The 25,851-nt window shown below is 42.4% G+C and overlaps 1 protein-coding gene across 3 annotated transcripts in view; it reads right to left on the bottom strand.

Moving 5' to 3' along the window:
* Window positions 1–25,851, bottom strand: part of PHKA1 (phosphorylase kinase regulatory subunit alpha 1) — a 187,818-nt gene that overhangs the window by 62,992 nt on the left and 98,975 nt on the right. For all 3 annotated transcript variants that reach the window (XM_073558789.1, XM_073558788.1, XM_073558790.1), the window contains 2 exons: window positions 20,646–20,785; window positions 20,394–20,550 (listed from right to left, as the gene is read on the bottom strand). In XM_073558789.1, coding sequence (XP_073414890.1) covers window positions 20,394–20,550; window positions 20,646–20,785 — 297 coding nt within the window. The remainder of the gene's footprint in view (window positions 1–20,393; window positions 20,551–20,645; window positions 20,786–25,851) is intronic.

The raw sequence follows: 25,851 nt of genomic DNA on the forward strand, positions 1-25,851 counted from the left end.
GACCTTTAACATTGGGGACCCCACATCAAAACCTAATGATCAGGCTTTTTCATTTAAGAGTCATAAGGACGTAGAGCACCCCTCTAGGGTCTTTGCCTCCCACAAGGATTCTGAGGAAGTGTTGGCCAGGGAAAGGGAAAACCCAACCAGGCTGTTTCAGAGGGGAAGTTGTTTTGGGATTCTATATCCTTTCCCTCCAGATCTCACTGCCAACTGGACCGCCTCCCCTTCGGTGGATCCACCAGTGTCCAAACGCTCTACCAATACAGTCCTCCCACTTGCCAGTGGGGCAGCCCTAAAGGATCCCAATGATAGGAGGAGGATAGAATCCCTGGAAAAATCCACCTTTGAGGCAGCAGCTGCTACATTGTGTCTAGCCTTCACCTCAGCCTGGGTAGCTAAGTCTGTTACAGAATGGGCCAAACAGCTTAGACAAGGCATATTGGCCGGGGAACCACCAGCGGAACTGGCGGAGTTTGCAGATCATCTCTCTCATGCCGGGAGGTATATGGTATCAGCAGCCCTGGATGACGCATCTTGCGCAGCCCAAGCATCCAGTAACGTGGTAGCCGTCCGGCGGACGGTCTGGCTAAATGCTTGGCAGGCCGATTTGTCCTCAAAGAAATCCAGGGCTGTGGAGTCGGTAAGCCACAGTTGCGACTCCGACTCCTGGATTTTATCAGGCTCCGACTCAGACTCCGGCTCCGACTCCTTCATAAATGGCCAATTCATAACAAATTTACTGTTGTAAAATATTAAACATCGTGCTTATTCAGTTTCTCACCATCATATAAGTAATCAGACCACTTAGAGCAAAAACTACATTTATTAGAATATAGCAAATAACTTTTATAAACTTTTCTAAACTGTAAGTAAATATGCAATAAACACTTTTATGCAGTTAATAAGAAGAAATCTATAAATTTGTCCTCAGAAAAAGTATTGCCTCTGTCAGATCCTCCTTCATGGATGCCCTCAAATCTGATCTGATTATTTTGAGAGCAGAGAACAACCTCTCTACACTAACTTGTGTTGGTGGCAAAGCAGTAACATCTCTGACAATACAAAATCCCGTCCGTCCCATGGGTAGTATAAATTACCCCGACACAGAAAAAGCACTATACACACACACACTATATATATATATATATATATATATATATATATATATATATATATATATATATATATATATATATATATATATATATATATATATATCACCATATATTTATTGAAACATATAAAAACAAAACCGTGGATAACCTCTGTTGGAGGACACGACAATTGCTATATGCATCCAGAAAATCAATATAGATAGAACAAATGTGTAGAAATACATGCTAATAATAAAATAGGTGGAAAACATCAAGTATGAAAAAATATATATAACACGAGGAAAGCCAAAAAATGAACAATCAACTCACATCGCAATTATTGTGAGTGTTAAAGAAAAAAAGGGGCTTCTCATAAACACCATCGCATGAATATCACAAAATCATTCTGCCTACAAAATACTGATGCCACTGGGTAGCGATCCTTGCAACATAATCAATGTGAGTGCCCTGACTAAATACATAGCCTAAAAGCACTACTAAATCAATAATTGTGTATGCAGAAAATGCTAACCCACAATCAGGGAAAACAATATTAACGCCAATTGCTTACATGGATGTCTGTAGCCGCGTGTCCCACTCCCCGACGCGCGTTTCGTCCTCTTCCTCAGGGGGCGTGTAACACGGATAAGGAAAAGCAGGTCTTTTAACCAGTGCCACAACTACAAATGTTAAGCTACACAGCCAAAGTCAAATCAAGATTGATTATCCATAATCTGGCGCACAACGTCATAAAGCCGCTGCCAGTAAAAAATGCTCCTCAACCCCGGTCTGTGAAACGCAAGCACCCCAGTGACCATAGTTACGGTCACGTGTATGCCGGCATTCCCCATCTTGCCGGAGAATTCAGAGTCATGCAGCTGACAATTAAGACGGGTGCGCTCCTTGGAAATCAATCAATGCTGACATAGAACGTTCTTGTGCAAAAACCTTTATAAAGTGAACAGTGCTCTATACTGTGCTGTAATAGAATTACATACCAATAACATAACAAGCCAGTATAACGCAAATAGTAACCAACACATTATTATAAATACAGCAATACTACAACAATTAATTTACTAACATAGTGCAAATATATGATACATTTCATGAATAATTTATATAATGCAAAATTGCTTTATATATCATAATAAATTGTGAATATACATTAATAAATATACATATAAAAATACATGTTTAATATCCAGTAGTGTTATATACAGCCCAATCTCATAAATATTCTACACAAAAACAAAAATAAAAAACAAACAAATTCAATAATTCCATTATTCTGCACAAGAACATAAACATATAACATCGTTTTTTTCTTCTTATTTAATGGAAGTCTTCATCACAGCATAGAAGCCGAAGGGAAAATTTGTCTTCAAAATGTCCCCAAATATAACAAATGGTTCATGAGAATAAACTTCCAACTAAACAAAATAAAACATAAAATTGTTAAAAACCAAAACAAACGAGAGTTTTGGTTTTGGAGCGTTTTTGTAAATTAGTCTCAGCAGGAATATATTGTCTTATTATTTCCTTGTTATTGTTTTATGGAATTGGTAGTTGTTTGGGTTTTTAACGATTTTATGTTTTATTTTGTTTTATTTTGTTTTTGGATATTAAACATGTATTTTATTTGTTATTATGTATAAAATTATTTGTTGGATTTCATGTTGATTTAACATCTCTGACAATGTCAGGATACAGAGGAATCGCTTGTTGCACTGTTATTTTTGATGAACGGTCAAATTTCTCAATTTCTTTTAGTGCACAAGAAAAATTCTGCTGAAATGTACTGGCTGTGTTCCTTGATGGGGATGACTCTTCTATGCGGGAACGCTTTGCACGGTCCTTGTGATCCAAATATTTTTCGAAATTAAATTCATCAGTTGATGATGAGGGTGAAGATGTGGCAGGACGACCAAATTCTTCTTGTTCCTCCTGACTGTTCTGCAACCCTTTCATCCTTACTGCTATTTCAAACAGAGCTTCTTTTCCTTTACTTAGCTGTTGATCATCTAGAAGAATCCGATGCATTGGGTCTACATAAACAGCTGCCAAAAGAATGTTATTTTGAAATAGTAGCTCCTCTCTCCGTTTCATTGATGTTGCAATGCCACTTGCAATTAACCCTCCTCTTTGGGACAGGTGAAACATCAGGTTCTTCCACTCCTTTAAGAAAATACCTGGAGTTAAGTCCTCTGCTTGTAATTTTTTAGTCACTGTAAATGGGTGCTCTAGCAATTTTTCCAGCTCAGTCACCTGATTCCACTGACTTTCATTTAGCGTCAGTTGAGGGTTAGCCATGTCTACAAGAAAGGTTTTCAGTTCAACCAAGCGCTGAATCATTAAGTACTGCCCCATCGTGTGGCTTGATCAATAATTGCCCCTTTTCCAGCACGTCTCTTCAAAATTGAGTCAACTTTAGGGGTTCTGGCAACAGTAGCCAATTTTCCCACCTTGCCAATCAGTGCAGCAGCATGTCCTTCTTGCAGACTGTCTCTTATAGCCAGCTGTAGCGTATGCACAACACAGCGCATGTGATGAATGAAAGAACATATTGACACAGTTTCAACAAGATCATCTAAACTATCATGTTGCTGTTCATCTGAAGCAACTTCAGTTTGCTCCTCAGTTACAATACTGTGTTCCTCTATTTCAAACATTTCTGTGTCTGTGGACCCAGAATGTTCTTCTAGCTGCTGGTCACCATTACTCTCATTCATTAGCTTAATAGTACTTATCATATTTGAAGCATTGTCAGTTACGACAGAAAGAACTTGCTCTTTTTTAAGTTCATAGTCTTGCAGAACCTTTTCCACCAACACCTGGAGAAACTCACTGGTGTGATGAGCTTTGGTGTCTTTTACTGCCAATGTCTTGGTAACTATTTCATTTTTGTCGCAAACAAATCGGACATTGATGGCAAAATAGTTCACTCTGTGACGTGTGCAGGCATCCATTTTAAGAAACAGAAAGCGTCCCTTGAGAGTTTTTTTAAGTTCTTCCTTTTGTTTAAAAGCTTCTTCGATTACTAATTTTCTAATACTCTCTCTCTCCAGAGAAACACCAAGCTTGCGGGCCATTTCCCCATTCAGACACAAAAGCTGGTCGTGTAAATAATGAAATAGGCACACTATCCTTTACAACAAGCTCTATGATCTGTTTTTTAAATGTATCTACTGTCATTGTCACAGTAACTTGGTCACTGACAAAATATCTTGCAACTGATGGCTGCAAAGTTGTCTGCTCCTTTGTTTGGCTGGAAGAGCTGGGCACTGGTTCATTGGTTTGGATGCAGTCTCTCTCATCCACTGCTTTCAGTACTTCTGGATGAAAGCGCTGTAAATGTCTCTTTAGATTAGAAGCTCTGGTAGGAGCATTTTTATCTTTGCCTGAATATGCACTCATCTTGGCTTCACAGCATTTGTTTTCGTCTGGATCATTTGTCATACACTGACAGACAATGTTTTCTATCTTGAGTGATGGTGAAATGTTCAAATACAGCTGATTTAATGTGATGCTTCTTTGACATTCTCAGGTTTTTAATTCTGCATTCACAATCCAAATGACAATTGTTTTTCCTAAAAACAATTGTACAAAATTATTGCCAGGTCGTACAACTGATATAGTGGTCAGTAATACTGTTATTATTCCTCATGTACTCACAGTTAACTGATGCAAAGTTTGTTGAAAAGATAATACTTCTTACAGTCTTCCTCTGAGTAGCAGGCAGCTGTGAGATGCTTGGAAGACGCACACCTAGTATGATCTAGTCTAGAGGAGGAGCTTTACTACTAAGAATTTGCAACACATTTTCACTTTCACACATTGTAAGTAGGGGGGTTGGGGCAGCATGAGGTTAACCAAGTATAAGATTAGATAAGGGCAGTGGAGAACAGTGACACACAAGAAGTAAGAAATGTCTCTATCTCCAGCAGAACTGCTTATCACTGTTGTTCATAGTTTGATAGAACATATATATTTGAGTAACATTTATAAAATTCATATGAAAGTTCAATTATGAAATATTAATACATTTTTTTTTTTAAAGCTGGAGTCGGAGTCGGTACATTTCTACCGACTCCAACCAAAACTAACTCCGACTCCACGACTCCGACTCCACAGCCCTGAAGAAATCACTGACCAATCTGCCGTTTCAGGGGGCCCAACTCTTTGGGTCAATGTTAGATCAAATCATTAAGGATCCAACGGGAGGTACAAGCTCCCTTCTCCCTCAGGCCAAGCCACGTCGATATGTTTTCAAACGTAGGGCTCAGCCCTTTCGCTGTGCCCCAGCGTCATGCACTTATGCTCAGGGCCCACAGAGGTCACAAGCACCTAGAGAAAGGAGGAGGGTATCCTTTCGGGCCACCCCTTCATGGCATTCCCGCAGTTCTAACAGCAAAGCTACTAGGTCAGGACCGAGCAGAGCCACTTCAGCCTGACGCCGGCAGGGAATCCAACTCCCTTCCCAGTACCTCTCCCAGACTAGGAGGCCGCCTTCTCCTCTTCAGATATGTCTGGCAGAGTTCAGTAGAGGATATCTGGGTAAAGGAGGTGGTATCCACAGGATGCAAGATAGACTTCAACGTGCTTCCGCGTGACCGTTTCTATCGCAACCACCAAAAAACGCTGCTATGGCTCTAGGTTTTTTGCGGCAGTCGAATCTCCTCAATTCAGGAGTAATTGTCCCCGAGCAGGAACGTTTTACCGGCTTTTTCTCAAACCTGTTTGTGATGCCAAAAAAGGATGGCTCAGTTCGTCCCATACTAGACCTCAAAAGGCTAAACAGATGGGTCCGCTTACGCCATTTCAGGATGGAGTCGATTCAGTCGGTAATTATATCTATGGAGGATTAGGAATTCCTATGTTCCATAGATATCCACGATGCCTACCTGCACATCCCCATTTTTCAGGGACATCAAAGGTTTCTGCATTTTGCTGTCCAAAAGCAGCATTTTTAGTTTGTGGCCCTGCCATTTGAGCTGGCAACAGCCCCCAGAATTTTTACAAAGATTATGGCAGTGTTGGTAGCTATATTAAGGGTCAGAGGAATAGTATTAGTACCCATACCTTGACGATATTCTCATCAAAGCACCCTCCTTCACTCAGGCCCGGGAAACCTAGCGGTGGTTTTAAACATGCTGTCCCTGTTTGGTTGGATCATAAACAGTGAGAAATCTCACCTAATGCCAACCCAACGCCTAGAATTCTTAGGGATGATAATCGACACCCGCCGCTTGAGGGTCTTTCTCCCAGAAAGAAAGTGGATTACCCTCCAGCAGGATTACCCTCTGTTAAAATTCCAGTTTCTATCCTTTCACACTGCCATGAGAATCCTGGGGAGGATGGTGGCAACCTCAGAGGCAATACCCTTTGCCCTGTTCCATTCCAGGATACTGCAGAGGAACATCCTTCTTCAGTGGGACACATCCATCTCTTCGCTGGATCGTCCCTTCCTCCCTTCCATTCAGACCAGGGAGTTCCTCAAGTGGTGGCTGACCTCCCCCCTCGTTCTCCTGGGATGGCCCTTTTCCCCCTGTCCACTGGCAGGTGGTAACTACAGCCTCCTGGGCTGGTGTGCGGTATTCAGTCACCTGATGGCCCAGGGACGATGGTCAAGGCAAGAATCCTCACTATCAATCAACATTCTAGAACTGAGGGCGGTCTTTCTAGCACTCCTAAAATTGGGAAAGATACCTCAACAACCAGCCAGTCCAGATTCAAATGGACAATGCCACAGCGGTGGCATACATCAATCACCAAGAGGGAACCAGGAGTCCCCGGGCACTGGCCGAGGTGTCCAGAATCTTCAACTGGGTGGAAGCTGCAATTCCGGCAGTTTACATTCCTGGCACAGACAACACGGCTGGCGACTTCCTCAGTCGGGAGGGGCTCGCGGAGGGAGAATGGTCCTTACATCAGGACGTGTTCCGTCAGATATGCCGGCTATGGGGGACTCCAGACGTGGACCTTCTGGCGTCACGACAGAACTTCTGTTCCATCAGTTTGTCTCAAGATACTGCGATCCTCTAGCAATAGGGGTCGACACGCTGGTCATTCCCTGGACACAGTTCAGACTCCCTTACCTGTTCCCTCCCCTTCTCAGACTACTAAAGAAGATCAAGGCAAAAGGGGTGCCGGTCATATTGATCGCCCCGTACTGGCCCAGGAGGGCCTGGTTCACAGAAATTATCAATCTTCTCGAAGGCACCCCCCTGGAGACTCCCCGACAGACCAGATCTCCTGGCTCAGGGGCTGTTTTACCACCCGAATTCTCGGTTGCTCAATTTAACGGCATGGCCGTTGAAACCACAATACTGAGAGCAGCGGGATTTTCGGACCGAGTCATTAATATAATGATCCAGGCTAGGAAGCCATCCCCTTCCAGGGTCTATTATCGAGCCTGGAAGGCCTTTTTTGGCTGGTGTGAGTCTAATCACATCACACCTATGCCCTGTTCCCTACCATCTGTCCAAGCCTTTCTCCAGGCAGGATTAGATGCCGGTCTTACCCTAAGTTCCTTGAAAGGCCAGGTATCTGCTCTATTCTTTTTCAAAGAAATTTGTCCTCCCACTTACAGGTTAAGACCTTTCTGCAAGGGGTGGCAAATGCAGCTCCTCCTTACAGATCCCCAGTGGCTCCATGGGATCTTAACTAGGTCTTGGAAGCCTTGACAGATTCACCCTTGACCTGGAAGGAGGCACCTCTCATAGCTATCACCTCTATTAGGCGGGTTTCAGAATTAGCGGCATTGTCCTGTCGCCCTCCATTTTTAATTATGCACCAGGACAAGGCGGTTTTGTGGCCTCCCCCTAACTTTCTTCCCAAGGTGGTATCGGCCTTGCACCTGAACGAGGATATAATCCTTCCGTCATTTTGTCCCGCTCCAACCCATCCTCTGGAGCGTTCTTTGAATAAGCTAGACCTGGTCAGGGCGATAAGGGTCTATCTGGCCAGGACCGCTCCCTTCAGGAAGGCAGACTCGCTCTTTGTTATCCCCAATGGGGTGAGAAGAGGACTGCCGGCCTCTAAGGCAACAATTGCCCGCTGGCTCAGAATGGCAATTCTGGAAGCCTACCTGGTGAAGGACAGGGTGTCCCCTGCTGGGGTCAAGGCCCATTCAAGCCGGGCGGTGGGTGCCTCCTGGGCGGTACACAATTGGGCATCAGCCATGCAGTTGTGCAAGACAGCCACATGGTCGTCCGTGCATACCTTTTCAAGGTTCTATAAGGTGCATACCTATGCTTCAGCGGACGCCAGCCTAGACAGAAGAATATTGCAGGCGGCAGTGGTGAGCTCTCCGACCTGAAGGAAGTTTCTGTCTTCTCCCACCCCAGGGACTGTTTTTGGACATCCCACGGTTCCTGTGTCACCCAATGAGACGAATTTGTTTCTCAGGGTCTTCATTGTGGGACACAGCGCCCTTCCATGATTTTACTTGTAATGAATATATGATGACTTACATGATAATGTCTCCTCCTACTGCTTTTTCACTAACTGATTGTCCTACAGCCGGTCGGAGGGGTGTATACTGCGTAGGCGGAGTTAACATTTTTTTCATGGCATAGTGTCAACGTCCTAGTGACAGCAGCACACACCCACGGTTCCTGTGTCCCCCAATTTAGACTCTGAGAAACAGATTTTACGGCAAGCAACTAAAATCATGTTTTTTTTGTTGCGTTTTCAATATTGTATCACTTTGTTTTTTTGTGTTTAAAATGTGGCTTTAATGACAGGAGGCAATTTGCATTTTAATGACATGCACAAATTTATACAAATAGGCAGCACAACAGCCAAGAAAAAAGGGCTCTTCTGGAGCTTAATAGTCAGACCCCGAGAAAGCAACACGGATGACACGAAACAGCCGAGGACACATTTGTTTGTACTCTATGACTGACTTATATGCTTAAAAATAAAAGCTAACAACTTACCCTCAATACTGAAATTGCAAAAATAATTCATGGAATTATGGAAGTCGCAAGATGATTTGCTTCAGGGCAGTGACTGATAGCAGCGCTGCCCACAGCTTCTCTGACCCTGCTTCTATCACTGCCCCTGATGACTATTTGTTTCAGGGCGATGACGGAAGCTGTGGGCAGTCATTCTATCACTCATGCTGATTCCATCACTGTCCCCTGATGACGGTTTGTTTCAGGGCAGTGACAGAAGCTATGGGCAGCGCTGCTATCACTCACCCTGCTTCTATCACTGACCCTTGACGACTATTTGTTTCAGGATGGTGATGAAAGCTGTGAGCAGGGCTGCTGTCACTCACCCTGCTTCTATCCCTGTGCCCTGATGACCATTTGTATCAGGGTGGTGACAGAAGCTGTGGGCAGGGCTGCTATCGTTCACCCTGCTTCCATCACTGCCCCCGATGACTTCCAGGGCAGTGACAGAAGCTGTGGGCAGCGCTGCCATCACTCACCCTGCTTCTATCACTGACCCTTGACGACTATTTGTTTCACGATGGTGACAGAATCTGTGTGCAGTGCTGCTGTCACTCACCCTACTTCCATCGCTAAGAAAACAAAGCTGCACTCTGTAATGTTAACAATAGTAAATCCTGAAAATTGGAATTGCATTACTGTCATAGAAAGTAGATAAGTGCTACATTATGCTCATAAAGAATATTGGAAAATCGAAATGCAATATTGGTATAGTAAAAATTACAGTACAAAGAAGGTACTTAGATAAATTGGCCACCGTATATACGCCCAGCAGCCACAGTCAAGGTGTACCTTATTGTTCCAATTTACTAAATTTACTATTCTTAACATTCCCGAGTGTAGCTTTGTTATTCCTTAGAATTGCTGTGTTAGCTAGCCTCTGTTCACACCTGTTTGGATGTACTGCTCAGTTTTTCTGTTTGCTGCTTCCATCACTGCCCCGTAGGGTGACCGGATCTCATATGGGGGGGAAAAAAAATGTCAGAATCTTGTTCGTCTGGACCCCACAAAACGATTCCCCTTTCCAGATATTGAGAGAGCCAAAATTTGAGCTCGCTCAAACGACGTTAACCCGTGCCGCTCGTCGCTCAAAGTTTGAAAAAATCCAAATTGAGGTATTTTAAGATTTAGGTATTTTGCATAGTCTGTTAGACTATAAAGAATGTGACAACAACATTGCAGAAATAGCCCTGACCAAATTTTCGAACCATTTGTGGTATTTGAATGCAGAGTTGGTGGGATTATCGTTTTTTGATCCCACCATTACAGACAATGAAAAGTTGTTAATGGCTAATAAATTGCTCAGTAGCACAGATGAACCATCAGAGAACGCTAACCTACATGAGTTGATAATTTTACATAGTTATCTAATCTATTCTAGAGCTTTTGTTAAAGTAGTTTTTGAAACGTCAGAATATAATGCTCGGCATTTGCTTACAACTTGCAGGACATATTGCTTTTGTTCTTCATCTTTTGTCAGAAGGTCGTTAAAGTCGGTTACTTCCTACCTCTTAATTTTTCTTTCCTAACTTTTGGCTTTACAACCCTAGCGTGCTCTGATGGTTCATCTGTGCTACTGAGCAATTTATTAGCCATTAACAACTTTTCATTGTCTGTAATGGTGGGATCAAAAAACGATAATCCCACCAACTCTGCATTCAAATACCACAAATGGTTCGAAAATTTGGTCAGGGCTATTTCTGCAATGTTGTTGTCACATTCTTTATAGTCTAACAGACTATGCAAAATACCTAAATCTTAAAATACCTCAATTTGGATTTTTTCAAACTTTGAGCGACGAGCGGCACGGGTTAACGTCGTTTGATCGAGCTCAAATTTTGGCTCTCTCAATATCTGGAAAGGGGAATCGTTTTGTGGGGTCCAGACGGACAAAATTCCAACATCGATTTTTTGTGGTCACCCTACTGTCCCCTGATGACTTTTTGTTTCAGCAAAAGAGGTGGTGGTGACAGGAGATGCTTAGCGGTGGGGGGCGATGAAAATTGCGGTCACTTTTTCCTGCCTCCATCACCGCGAATGACTCCGGACGTCATCGGGAGATGGCGATGACAGGTTGTAATACGTGACTGCAGCGCCGCCCCAGGATAACATCCCATTTCAGGAGGGTGAGGGAAGCTGCAGGGAATTGATAATGTCCCGTGTGAGAAATGAAGTTACTTACAGCTGTATGTGTGTCTACGGAAAATTGCAAGTATCTGCCATTCTCTGACCATTCCCCTGTGAACTCATGGACATCCTGCCCAGATCATAGGGTAGACCTCTTCTAGCTTAAAATCCTTATACTTACTATTTCCTAAATCATGGGCATCCATTTATACAGACAATATAGACAGTGCCTCCTGATCATGGTATGGGATGCCAGACCTTTCACCATATTTTTCATGTTGAACTGGACACACAATGTAATAGCGGCTGCACACCAGAATAAACCTTTTCTGTTAATCTCGCCTCTGCATTGCCGAGTTCTTAGCAAAGAAAAAGGAGAGAAAGAAATAGGCCATGAGCAGGGGATCACCCTGAATAGGACATAGCATATATAATACAAATTTTATTAAACACAGCAAACCCAAGACAATGCAGATCACTATGAGGTGTACAAAAAAGATAGAAATGCACACCAAATAGACCTCATATGCGTAGAGGTACCCAAACCCAAGATCAGGCATAGGGAACATCAAGGACCAGATCAGCCAATTAGGGGCTAGAGAGGGTCTAAGTGGACAGAGTAAATCTCCATAACCACCCCAAATGATAACCACACATAAATCAGCACAATACAAAACCCATGAGAAGTGGGGCAGGTAGAGCCAGAGACCCGACGCGTGTCGCCACTCTAGGTGGCTTCGTGAGGGGACGTGGTTATGGACATTTTTCTCTGTCCACTTAGACCCTCTCTAGCCCCTAATGGTCTGGCTGATCTGGTCCTTGATGTTCCCTATGCCTGATCTTAGGCTGGGGTACCTCTACGCATATATGAGGTCTATTTAGTGTGCATTACTATGTTTTTGTACACCTCATAGTGATCAACATCTACTTGGGTTTACATTATCCTTGTACTGTTTTTTGCAATTATTGGGTTGGAATTGCATCATGTTTTCATTGTATTTGTATATTATTGGTGTTTCTGACTCATATGCTCTATATTACCTATGTGTGGGCTTACTAATTCTCCTATTGAGAATCCTGTTTACATGGACTTAGGGATATAGGCATCATTCTCAGTGAGGGTGATAGTTGGTAGCAGGTGGGTTGCTCTATTATGAGCATTGTATTATTTGTGTATGTGTCACATTTGTGACCATTTTTAATGTTTTTAAGAATTTTTGCTGTTTGCTGTGTTTAATAAAATTTGTATTATATATGCTATGTCCTATTCAGGGTGATCCCCTGCTCATGGCCTATTTCTTTCTCTCCTTTTTTGTCAAACATATGTACTATTTAGGTCTAGGTTGGATCCCCTTAATTATCCTTTCGGTGGTGCCCCCAATTATTTGAGTTCTTAGCAAACAAAACACTCAATACCAAATGAGTTATCTTTTGTCAAGTCCCAGGGCGTGTTACCAGATAGCTATTAATTTGCCAGACTCAATTAATCCCTACATAAAGAGTATAATAAAATATAACTTTTGATCAAACTATTAAAGGACCATTTAAAAATTGCTAAGTTAGTATGCATCCATGACCAGGATATTATGTAGTCAGATCCAATCCATTTAGGGTTATATGTCTCAGAAAACTCTGTTCTCGACCCTCTCCAATCCGGTTTCCGCTCTTTACACTCCACTGAAACTGCCCTCACTAAAGTCTCTAATGATCTGCTAACAGCTAAATCCAGGGCTGTGGAGTCGGAGTCATGGAGTCGGAGTTAGTTTTGGTTGGAGTCGGAGACGGTAGAAATGTACCGACTCCAGCTTTAAAAAAAATGTATTAATATTTAATAATTGAACTTTCATATGAATTTTATAAATGTTACTCAAAAATATATGTTCTATCAAACTATGAACAACAGTGATAAGCAGTTCTGCTGGAGATAGAGACATTTCTTACTTCTTGTGTGTCACTGTTCTCCACTGCCCTTATCTAATCTTATACTTGGTTAACCTCATGCTGCCCCAACCCCCCTACTTACAATGTATGAAACTGAAAGTGAAAGTGTTGCAAATTCTTAGTAGTAAAGCTCCTCCTCTAGACTAGATCATACTAGGTGTGCGTCTTCCAAGCATCTCACAGCTGCCTGCTACTCAGAAGAGGAAGACTGTAAGAAGTATTATCCTTTCAACAAACTTTGCATCAGTTAACTGTGAGTACATGAGGAATAACAGTATTACTGACCACTATATCAGTTGTATGACCTGGCAATAATTTTTGTACAATTGTTTTTAGGAAAAACAATTGTCATTTGGATTGTGAATGCAGAATTAAAAACCTGAGAATGTCAAAGAAGCATCACATTAAATCAGCTGTATTTGAACATTTCACCATCACTCAAGATAGAAAACATTATGTCTGTCAGTGTATGACAAATGATCCAGACGAAAACAAATGATGTGAAGCCAAGATGAGTGCATATTCAGGCAAAGATAAAAATGCTCCTACCAGAGCTTCTAATCTAAAGAGACATTTACAGCGCTTTCATCCAGAAGTACTGAAAGTAGTGGATGAGAAAGACTGCATCCAAACCAATGAACCAGTGCCCAGCTCTTCCAGCCAAACAAAGGAGCAGAGAACTTTGCAGCCATCAGTTGCAAGATATTTTGTCAGTGACAAAGTTACTGTGACAATGACAGTAGATACATTTAAAATCAGATCATAGAGCTTGTTGTAAAGGATAGTGTGCCTATTTCATTATTTTCACGACCAGCTTTTGTGTGTCTGAATGGGGAAATAGCCCGCAAGCTTGGTGTTTCTCTGGAGAGAGAGAGTATTAGAAAATTAGTAATCGAAGAAGCTTTTAAACAAAAGGAAGAACTTAAAAAAACTCTCAAGGGACGCTTTCTGTTTCTTAAAATGGATGCCTGCACACGTCACAGAGTGAACTATTTTGCCATCAATGTCCGATTTGTTTGTGACAAAAATGAAATAGTTACCAAGACATTGGCAGTAAAAGACACCAAAGCTCATCACACCAGCGAGTTTCTCCAGGTGTTGGTGGAAAAGGTTCTGCAAGACTATGAACTTAAAAAAGAGCAAGTTCTTTCTGTCGTAACTGACAATGCTTCAAATATGATAAGTACTATTAAGCTAATGAATGAGAGTAATGATGGTGACCAGCAGCTAGAAGAACATTCTGGGTCCACAGACACAGAAATGTTTGAAATAGAGGAACACAGTATTGTAAATGAGGAGCAAACTGAAGTTGCTTCAGATGAACAGCAACATGATAGTTTAGATGATCTTGTTGAAACTGTGTCAATATGTTCTTTCATTCATCACATGCGCTGTGTTGTGCATACGCTACAGCTGGCTATAAGAGACAGTCTGCAAGAAGGACATGCTGCTGCACTGATTGGCAAGGTGAGAAAATTGGCTACTGTTGCCAGAACCCCTAAAGTTGACTCAATTTTGAAGAGACGTGCTGGAAAAGGGGCAATTATTGATCAAGCCACACGATGGGGCAGTACTTAATGATTCAGCGCTTGGTTGAACTGAAAACCTTTCTTGTAGACATGGCTAACCCTCAACTGACGCTAAATGAAAGTCAGTGGAATCAGGTGACTGAGCTGGAAAAATTGCTAGAGCACCCATTTACAGTGACTAAAAAATTACAAGCAGAGGACTTAACTCCAGGTATTTTCTTAAAGGAGTGGAAGAACCTGATGTTTCACCTGTCCCAAAGAGGAGGGTTAATTGCAAGTGGCATTGCAACATCAATGAAACGGAGAGAGGAGCTACTATTTCAAAATAACATTCTTTTGGCAGCTGTTTATGTAGACCCAATGCATCGGATTCTTCTAGATGATCAACAGCTAAGTAAAGGAAAAGAAGCTCTGTTTGAAATAGCAGTAAGGATGAAAGGGTTGCAGAACAGTCAGGAGGAACAAGAAGAATTTGGTCGTCCTGCCACATCTTCACCCTCATCATCAACTGATGAATTTAATTTCGAAAAATATTTGGATCACAAGGACCGTGCAAAGCGTTCCCGCATAGAAGAGTCATCCCCATCAAGGAACACAGCCAGTACATTTCAGCAGAATTTTTCATGTGCACTAAAAGAAATTGAGAAATTTGACCGTTCATCAAAAATAACAGTGCAACAAGCGATTCCTCTGTATCCTGACATTGTCAGAGATGTTGCCCGAGTGGTTACTGCTTTTCCACCAACACAAGTTAGTGTAGAGAGGTTGTTCTCTGCTCTCAAAATAATTAGATCAGATTTGAGGGCATCCATGAAGGAGGATCTGACAGAGGCAATACTTTTTCTGAGGACAAATTTATAGATTTCTTCTTATTAACTGCATAAAAGTGTTTATTGCATATTTACTTACAGTTTAGAAAAGTTTATAAAAGTTATTTGCTATATTCTAATAAATGTAGTTTTTGCTCTAAGTGGTCTGATTACTTATATGATGGTGAGAAACTGAATAAGCACGATGTTTAATATTTTACAACAGTAAATTTGTTGTTATGAATTGGCCATTTATGAAGGAGTCGGAGCCTGATAAAATCCAGGAGTCGGAGTCGCAACTGTGGCTTACCGACTCCACAGCCCTGGCTAAATCAAATGGTCACTACTCCATGCTAATTCTCTTGGATCTCTCTGCAGCATTCGACACTGGATCATCAGCTCCTCCTCACTATGCTCCATTCCATTGGCCTCAAGGACACCGTTCTCTCATGGTTCTCCTATCTCTCCGACCGCTCCTTTACTGTATCTTTTGCCGGTTCCTCCTCCTCTCACCTTCCCCTTACTGTTGGGGTCCCTCGAGGATCGGTTCTAGGCCCCCTCCTCTTCTCCTTGTACACTGCCCCTATTGGTCAAATAATCAGTAGATTTGGTTTCCAGTACCATCTCTATGCTGATGACACCCAATTATACGCTTCTCCTGACATCACGCCAGCCTTTCTAGAAAACATCGGCGATTGTCTAAACGCTGTGTCTAATATCATGTCCTCACTATATCTGAAACTGAACCTGTCAAAGACTCAACTCCTGGTGTTTCCTCCCTCTACTAATGTACCTATACCCGACATTGCCATTTCTGTGTGTGGTTCCACTATTACTCCCCAGCAACAGGCCCGCTGTCTTGGGGTCATACTTGATTCCAAGCTTTCCTTTGCCCCCCACATTCGATCACTGGCCCGCTCTTGTCATCTGCACCTCAAAAACATTTCTAGAATTCAACCTTTTCTTACTTTTGACTCTGCAAAAACTCTTACTGTTTCTCTTATTCATTTTCGTCTCGACTATTGTAACTCTCTTCTAATCGGTCTCCCTCTTACCAAAATCTCCCCTCTCCAATCTGTCTTGAATGCTGCAGCCAGGATAATATTCCTCACCAATCGTTACACCGATGCCTCTACCTTGTGCCAGTCATTACACTGGCTACCCATCCACTCCAGAATTCAGTATAAACTTATTACCCTCATCCACAAAGCCCTCCATAGCTCAGCACCACCTTACATCTCCTCCCTTGTTTCAGTATACCACCCTACCCGCGCCCTCCGTTCTGCTGATGACCTGAGGTTAGCATCCTCAATAGTCAGAACCTCCCACTCCTGTCTCCAAGACTTTACACGTGCCGCTCCAATTCTTTAGAATGCACTTCCCAGGTCAATACGATTAGTCCCCAATCCCCACAATTTTAAGCGTGCTCTGAAAACGCATTTATTCAGACTGGCCTATCGCCTCAACACATTAACCTAACCTATCCCTGTGTGGCAGAGCCAAAAGTTTTACCATAACCAGGTTCCCAGCATCATGTTCCCACATGCTTTATGCATCCATTAGCCCTCTGTGTCTGTACTGTCAAACACTTAACATTATGGCTGGTCCTTACAATCAGGGCAACTGTTACCACCCACCTTTCGTGTCTACCTCTTTCCTCATAGACTGTAAGCTTGTGAGCAGGGCCCTCTTTCCTCTTGGTATTTGTTATAATCTACTGTATGTGATTATTGTTATGCTGTAATGTCTATTGTCTGTACAAATCCCCTCTGAAATGTAAAGTGCTGCGGAATATGTCGGCGCTATAAAAATAAAAATTTATTATTTATTATATGCCTAGTCTCATTTACTATGCATTTTTAGGGAAAGGGATATAATGGTGCAGACGCTACCACTAACCTTAAAGAGAAATGACCCATAGACAACAAACTAGCTACTAAAAGAACTCCTAGGCCTCCCCAACATGTTTCGCCAGCTATACTGGCTTCATGAGGGTGAGGCTGAAATGAGCAAGCACATGGGTTACATATCTTTTAAAAGATTTGGTCTGATGTCATCAGAGAAACAAAGGTGAACAAATCAGAGCACAAACTATTACTCCAATCATGGCTTACTCTAGTCAATACACAGAGGGCAGACATTGCAAAAAAACCCCTTTGTTTTATTAGTAAGGGCACACATTTTATCACCATAGGTACTATCATTAAGTATCTCAAAGAATTATTAATTGTATTAAGAACACACATAACTTACTGTCTGTTCGGGGAACAATTATACCTATACACAGTCCGCCAGTCAGTTCAGGGTGCTCAATATTTGCGCAATCCCACCGTATGCTCCAACTACCACATTCTCCGTGGTATACGATGACCGCCAAGGTCACTTACATACCTATTACTTCCGGGTGTCTCTCATGACGCTAGCGCGCATGCGTCCTCATGGCAAAACAAGGGGGAGAGAAAAAAAGGACCAACTGCGCATGTCATAATGGCGATACTCGCGATCGCACAGATTATACCTATGAATCGATAAAGACAATGGTATTTATTAACGAGAAGCAACACTCTCACCTTAGTATTTATATAATGTACCGACGTACAGAGACATTTAATTGATTCCATCTAACCTCAGTGTTTAATCCACAATAAACTATGTGCGCACGTCTCTCAATCATTACATCCAAGTGTAAGGGTACGTCTTAAGACATCAGAGTATTAAGATCTATTTATATAATTGCCTTGTAATGTTTTCATTTCCTGTTCTGTCCAGATGTCATCGTTTCCCAGAGTTCCAAGCGATGAAAGTTCACTGACCGCCATATTGGGACACCCAAGTGATGGGTGTCTCAATATGGGAACTGCTGGTGGTACCACCAGTGGAACACCATCCCACCACACACACTCTCACAGCCTCTGGCGCGGTACCACCAGTGGAACAGTCACACTGCGCCTGCATGAATTCCGTGCAGGCGCAGTGAATCATTCAGCTGATCCCGGCGGCAGATGTGCGACGTGTCTACAGTCAGAGGAAGCCGGTCACATTAAAGGGGTTTTCCCAGGAACGAAAGTTCATTTTAAAAATTGTCTGTGCATGACAGTGTACGGAGCATACTACATCTCCTGGGCAGGACATTACAGCAGGGATCACAGAGGATTTATTTTGTGAGGTAAAATATCTCACGGACTGTTTTTAAACAATATTTTACCTCACAAAATGTATCCTCTATGATCTCCTGCTGTAATGTCAGTATTGTCTTTTGCTTCCTCCCCTGCCCAGGAGCTGTGGTATGTTCTGTACACGGTCAGACAGGCATGAGAGAGACAGAATACAGGGGGGAGGCATCTCAAACGGGACAGCTCATGAGGGGAGAACACAGCACAGGAAGGAGAGAGACAGCAGACAAGGGGGATAGCACATGGGGTAGATAGGTCAAAGAAAAGAGCACAGACGGGAGAAGTCAGCAGACTCAGCACGTGGGAAAAGAGAGAGTGGATAGCTGAGTGAGCACATGGGGGAGAGATTCTCGACGCTGCAAAGCCTGCCCCCATCGTGACATTACCGCCCTCCCCATGCAATAGCATCGGGCCTCCATCAAGTTATACATAAATGTAACCACCACATAAAGTATTAGTGATGCAATGACGCCTATGGCTATGTGCACACAGTGCATTTTTTATGCGTTTGAGGCATTTTTTCAACGCGGAAATGGGCCAAAAATGCAATGGAATCCTCCGGGGAACTCTCACGGCAGCTCAGTGATACACTGCGGGAAGGACTACCTCCTGTCAGTGTATCGCCAGCTGTCTTTGAGAGCAGTCACATCACGGATGAGACTGCTCTCAAAGTGATCAGGATCGCCATGGGACATTATGGATTACCTTCTCTGCGGACAAGTGAGGAATACTGTGGTTTATTATTTTATTTCTGTTGCAGGAGACGTTGGCTTCGATGGATTAGGCATTCAGTAAATATGGTTTAATTAGGATTATTAAAGGAGTTGTGTCATTATTTGAAATAAAGGACTTTATTCTGGGTGTGTGTTTTTATAACCTATCACTATGGGCTTAGTAATGGATAGGTGTCTTATAGATGCCTCTCCATTACTAACCTGTGGGCTTGATGTCACCTGACAATACATAGGTGACATCAACCCCACAAATATGAACCCCACTTGCTACCGATACAGGGCAAGTGGGGAGAGCGAGGCTAAGCACCACATTTGGCATATCTTATAGATGTACCTTTTCTGGGGAGGCTGAGAGCTGATGTTTTTAGTATGGAAGGAGCCAATATCTATCATTCCTTCCTAGGCTATTAATATCAGCCCGCAGCTGTCTGCCTAGCCTTTGCTAGTTAGATTTTATAGATCAATTTTTTTCTGGGGTTCCCCTGTAAGCTAGCCAGTAAAGCCCTGCTACTGCATCAGCATGAAAAAGGTGGCGTTGTACCAAAAAATTACATCACAAAACTTTAAAATATATCTTTAGCTTCAAAAAAGGATTCATTGCTGTACAAAAATGCATGCAAACACGCATAAAAAAAAGCGTGCAAAAACGCGCATTTTTTCCGCAGCGTTTTTTCTGCCAAGAGATGCAGAAACCTTGCAGAAATTTCTGCATGCAAATACTTAATGTGCGTACGTAGCCTAAGGCACTATTATTTACAATTTCATTGCATCTGACAAATAGTATACCTTTACTCTCGAACCCTAAAGGATAAATATATATCACGCAACCCTATGTCTATAGAATAAGGTAAACTATGACTGAAAAATCCTCATATAGTTATTTTGATTTGTAATGACATGAAACCACATTTTAGGATGTCAATAGATATACTGACTGGCTGTTACCAGATAGCAACACATACCGTGAGAAGTACACATCCCCCATGCAAACTATTTAATTTTTAGGATTATTTCACACATACCTCATCCAGTGCTTCTACTTTCTTCTTCAAAATGCCTGAAATACAACGTATCAGAGCCCATTGACGGGTAGCTCCAACTTTCCCATACAGTTCTACCAGAAGGTCTTTTACAGTCACTCCAGGCTGTCCATATATCTGTGTGTCCCAATCTAATCCCCTATCAAGATGAAACGTAAAACCAGATGAGAACGTGCAGAAGTTTTCAAATTGAACATAGATAGAATGAAATGTGAGTGTCAAGCAGAAACTTACTTCATGGAATATAAGATGTACAGGATGTTTGCTTGCTCATGGACACTTTCAGTATCCCGTAAGATGTCCACCAGAGCAGCAAAGTCTGTCTGCCCTGAAGAATCCTCAGGAAGATGCATCTCCACATGACTGGTTGGGATCTAAAAAATGGAAAGAATGCTTACAGGTACACAGCAATGGAACCTGCATCATTATCAGTACAGGAGACACAGATGCAGATACGAGAAAAGAAAATAGAAGTTATTGCATTAATACAGGTAAAGATCATACAAAGCTGAAAATGGAGCTAGATCACTAAAGGCAGAATTTTTTTTTACAGAACAAAAAACCACTTCAGACACTGATAATCACATCTTTAGTGTCTACTCCATTTTCATTGTGATGATGAAGATGTCAGAAGCTTTGAAGGAGTTGTAAAAAGACTAGGACATTGATGATCATGATGTACTCAGACATTGTAGCTTAACTACACAGCTCATAGTATGGGGAGGTACAGAGCAGAGAGAGATACGCCTCTGTTTGCCGTGTACTTCCAGAGATGTGGAACCTGCTAACAGCTGATTGGTGTGTGCAGGTGACAGATCTGGTATCGAGAACCAAATCCTAAAGTGAAGTCATCGAAAAAACCTCCAAGATCTTTAGTCAGCCATTATTACTTCCTTCCTTACAGATGACAGTGGTACATCCCATATCTGGTACAGATGTATCTACTCATGCTTGGACTGGCCTACAGGAGAAACCTCCAGTGGGTCACCACCCTCTTATATGAGCAGTACTTGGCACTATGTACAGACAAAGGCTGCATCTTATTAATTTAACAATCTACCCAGTTCATTGTTACAGAAATTTGTTATTGAGGATAATGTCATATTTTCAGGTAATTGAACACTGGGATCCTGGAGGTGGTAACTGGCACACATGTATTAGAGGACTTATCATTGAATTGTGTGCATATCTATAGTACATCAATGCTCTCACTCCAGGAAAAAAAAACGAAGATCAATATTAAAACTAAATCTATAGTAATGAATTAGTGTATATGAGAAAAATCTATAATTAGATCCCAATGTCCACGAAAAAGTAAGTTTTATATAAAATATGTATTGCACATACCAGACAGTGCAAGTGTAGATGTGTAGAACAAGTGTGTGAAGACACAGCATTTATTCTTAATTATGCCGCTGTATTTTCCAGTAGGTCAAGAGACATAGGCCCTTGTTCATATGAATTAAAAACACATGTGACATGCACAAATGTGAACAAGTCGGTCGGACAGTGTTCACACCACCCACTGACTGAAACACAGAGAAAACACAGAATGACAAATGTGCAAAAATACCCTGCAGTAAAAAACATGCCAGTAATCAGCAAGTGCTGGTAAAAAGATAACAAATACATGGTATTTAGTTGATACGATTTTTTTTACCAGCAATTGCTGATTACTGTTCAGGTTTTAAATACATTAGATAGCGACTGCTCCGTTAAGGGTTACCGTGACGAGGTGGAGTGGCTTGGTATACATTTTTTGCAAAAATCGTATCGACTAAATACCCTGTATTTGTTATCTTTTTACCAGCACTTGCTGATTACTGTCATGTTTTTTACTGCAGAGTATTTTTGCACATTTGTCATTCTGTGTTTTCTTTTTGCGTTTCAGTCAGTGGGTGGTGTGAACACTGTCCGACCGACTTGTTCACATTTGTGCATGTCACATGTGTTTTTAATCCATTTTTTCCTTGCTTATGCATGGTTTGGGAGACCCCCACCCCTCTCTTGTGTCACATGCACAGAAAGAGCAGTCTTACACCACGTGCCCACACTAGGAAGCGCCTGTTTGAATCCTGTTCATTTAGACACTGTTCATATGTTCAGGTTTTAAATACATTAGATAGGAACTGCTCCGTTAAGGGTTACCGTGACGAGGTGGAGTGGCTTGGTATACATTTTTAGCAAAAATCGTATCGACTAAATACCCTGTATTTGTTATCATCTTTTTACCAGCACTTGCTGATTACTGTCATTTTTTTTTTACTGCAGAGTATTTTTGCACATTTGTCATTCTGTGTTTTCTTTTTGTGTTCCTTGTTCATATGAGCCTGAACATGTACTTGTTTGTTGCAGCTTATTGTTCTGATATCCTTGCAGGAAAGGGACACAGGGTCATTGATCAATCGATGTTTCCTAATGTGTTGATTACCCATTGTATCAGTCCATGCATTGATGACCTGCTAATATTGAAGGACAAACTATGCAGATTGAATAATGAAACCATGAGAGTTGACCTCATTCCACCTTCCCCCTGACCTGTGGATGATGGCCTGAAAAACAGATGTGGGTATAAAAACGGACCTCTGTCCTTCTGCAGAGAAACTCTACACGACAACAGCCAGGGAACCAAGACTCCAACTAGAGAAACACAGACTTGGGACTCTACATGACAGTAGTCAAGGCACCATGTCACAAATGGGAGGAATACAAATTTAACACTCTACAGGAAGAAAATGTAAGGGAAAATGGCCCCAGCTGGAGGAATTCAGATATGTTCCACTGACCATTACTGAATCCATGGCGGCATTTGAAGAAGCCAGGTTGGGACAATCAGGTCACCTGTCCACGTACCTCAGTTGACTGTCAGCTTCCTAAGCTTGTCGTTACCTCCGCTCTGTGGGTGCCCGCCAAAAGCAGGGTAGTCGGTCCTGGAAACCCTAAAGTTGCAGCTGCTCTAATCCCGGTGAGACAGCGGGAGGGTGAGACTCTGTCTTTTGCATCATCTTATGTATTTGCTGGGACTGTTCTATATGTTATTGTCTGTTGGTGGTTCCTGAAATTACCACACTGTTTTACCCTCACCCTGTGTTGTCTGAGTAGTTTTCTGCCCACAGGAAAAACTGCGGAGTTCAGTACGATGAGCGCTGGTCCATGTGACTCTAGATAGGCACACAATTCAATGATAAGTCCTTTAATAGATTTGTATATACATTTTTGTTCATATATTTTCAAACTTATCACACATTTTGTGCTGTATTTTTCCTACCATATTTCTATTTGTTGCGATGTGTGCTGTTTGTAGTTTCCTTGCATATCCATTGCTGGCAAAACTTACTGTTCTCAATAAAAGATATATTAGATTTATACTACCATGACTTGGTTTCATTTTTTTCTTTTCTGTAGCTGGTATTGCAATTTTGCCTAGGATCTTTCTTTCTATTTTTGGTCCAAAACACATATATATGTATGTATGTGTAAGAAATATGCAACTATGCATGTATCATGAGATCTATATTCTATATATATAGGGGTATGTATTCTCTTAATTACACTACTACAAGATGCAATAATCAGATTAATGACGGCATTACTGACGTCAGGTCACCTGTAACAGTAGTTTTCGGATTATGCTGCCATCTTATGGTCATGTTTTAAGGTTCGGGGAGAGTGGAGGTGACAGGCAATCAGAAATGGTCTTCATCACAGTTTGTGGAGGATATGGGGTGGAGAGAAGAAGCCACAAAGGACCAAATACAGAAGGGGGCACATGTGAGGTGGCTATTCCTTACCTCTGCACAGGACAGACCACACAGGAAAAACATGCTGGACGCAGAAGCGAAGGAAAGGGGTTAACCCTCTTACATGCATAGTGAGGACAGGAGTTACTGACAGTGACTTCAGCACCAGGAAGAGAGTGGAAGATGCAGCGGCCATAGGTGAGGTAGCGGCCTGAGGAGATGTCATGGAGGAGGCAGCGGCCAGAGGAGATGTCAGAGGAGGCAGCGGCCAAAGGAGATGCCATGGAGAGGCAGTGGCCAGAGGAAATGTCAAGGAGGAGGCAGTAGCCAGAAGACATGGCATGGAGGAGGCAGCCTCCAGAGTAGATGTCATGGAGAGGTAGCGGCCAGAGAAGACTTCGTGGAGAGGCAGGAACTACTTATTTGCTGCTCTCCTTGCACTTTACCAGCTTTCCAAGCTGTGCTTTGGGTGTTAGGGGATAATAGAAGCTGTGTGAGGACCGACCACACAGGTAAAAAAAAAGCTGGACGCAGGAGGTGAGGAAACGGTTAACCCTCTTACATGCTGTGACAAAGTCACTGGTAAGGTAATAGAGGGGAGATATGGGTCACTGTGCTTAATGGCATCAGTGATCTGAAACCAGAGCATTTTCCTCATGTACACTACGTGTTGTGAAGGTTAAGTTAAAGTTGCATAAAGGGCTAGTGTCATCTGGACTTTCATAGAGCGGGTGGGAGAAGGTCCACTTTATCTTCACTGGCATAGCTTCCAGTATCTGTGTGATGTCATGATCATGTCATCAGTCACATGATGGAAAAAGTTACATGGTCTTGGTTTTAAATAACCGAGCTCTACAGGCATTTTGGATTCAGCTAACCTGGAGAGAGGAGTCTCCAGTGGCTTTGTGGCTTGTAGAGTACAGACTGAACCTGTGTTGCTCCAGAGCGGGGTGCCAGCCGCAATGTATAGGTTGTGTTGCAGCGTTTTGTTTTGTTGTTTTTCCTGTTTTAGCCAGAAAGGCTCAGTTTAACTTTCCCCGCGTCATGTCATGGAGGAGGCAGCAGCCAGAGGAGATGTCATGGAGGAGGCAGCAGCCAGAGGAGATGTCATGGAGGAGGCAGCAGCCAGAGGAGATGTTATGGGAGATGCAGCTGCCAGAGGAGATGTTATGGGAGATGCAGCTGCCAGAGGAGATGTTATGGGAGATGCAGCTGCCAGAGGAGATGTTATGGAGGATGCAGCGGCCAGATGACATGTCATGGTGTAGGCAGCGGCCAGAAGAGATGTCATGGAGGAGGCAGTGGCCAGAAAAGATGTCAAGAATAGGCAGCAGCCAGAGGAGACTTCGTGGAGCATCAGCAACTACTTATTTGCTGCTCTCTTTGCACTTAACCAGCTATCTGAGCTGTGCTTTGGGTGTTAAGGGGTAATAGAAGTTGTGTGAGTGTGTGGATCATGCTAAGGTATTATTGTTTTATGCCCCTGAAGTTTACATGAACCACGCACAAGTTACCATCAGCACCCTGCGTCCCACAGATGCGTCTTCAACATGATAAAAATGAAGGTATTTGGTATTTTCAAGTCGGTTGAAGTCTGATCTACCAAAACATACAATTAACCTGATCGTTTAAAGCCATAATGAGAAAAAAAGTATTAAGTTACGTACCGGTAACGGTATTTTTCGGAAGCCCATGACAGC

This window comes from Dendrobates tinctorius, unplaced genomic scaffold, assembly GCF_039654945.1.
Source record: "Dendrobates tinctorius isolate UK_male_01 unplaced genomic scaffold, ASM3965494v1 ptg000258l, whole genome shotgun sequence".
In the NCBI taxonomy this organism is placed as follows: domain Eukaryota; kingdom Metazoa; phylum Chordata; class Amphibia; order Anura; family Dendrobatidae; genus Dendrobates; species Dendrobates tinctorius.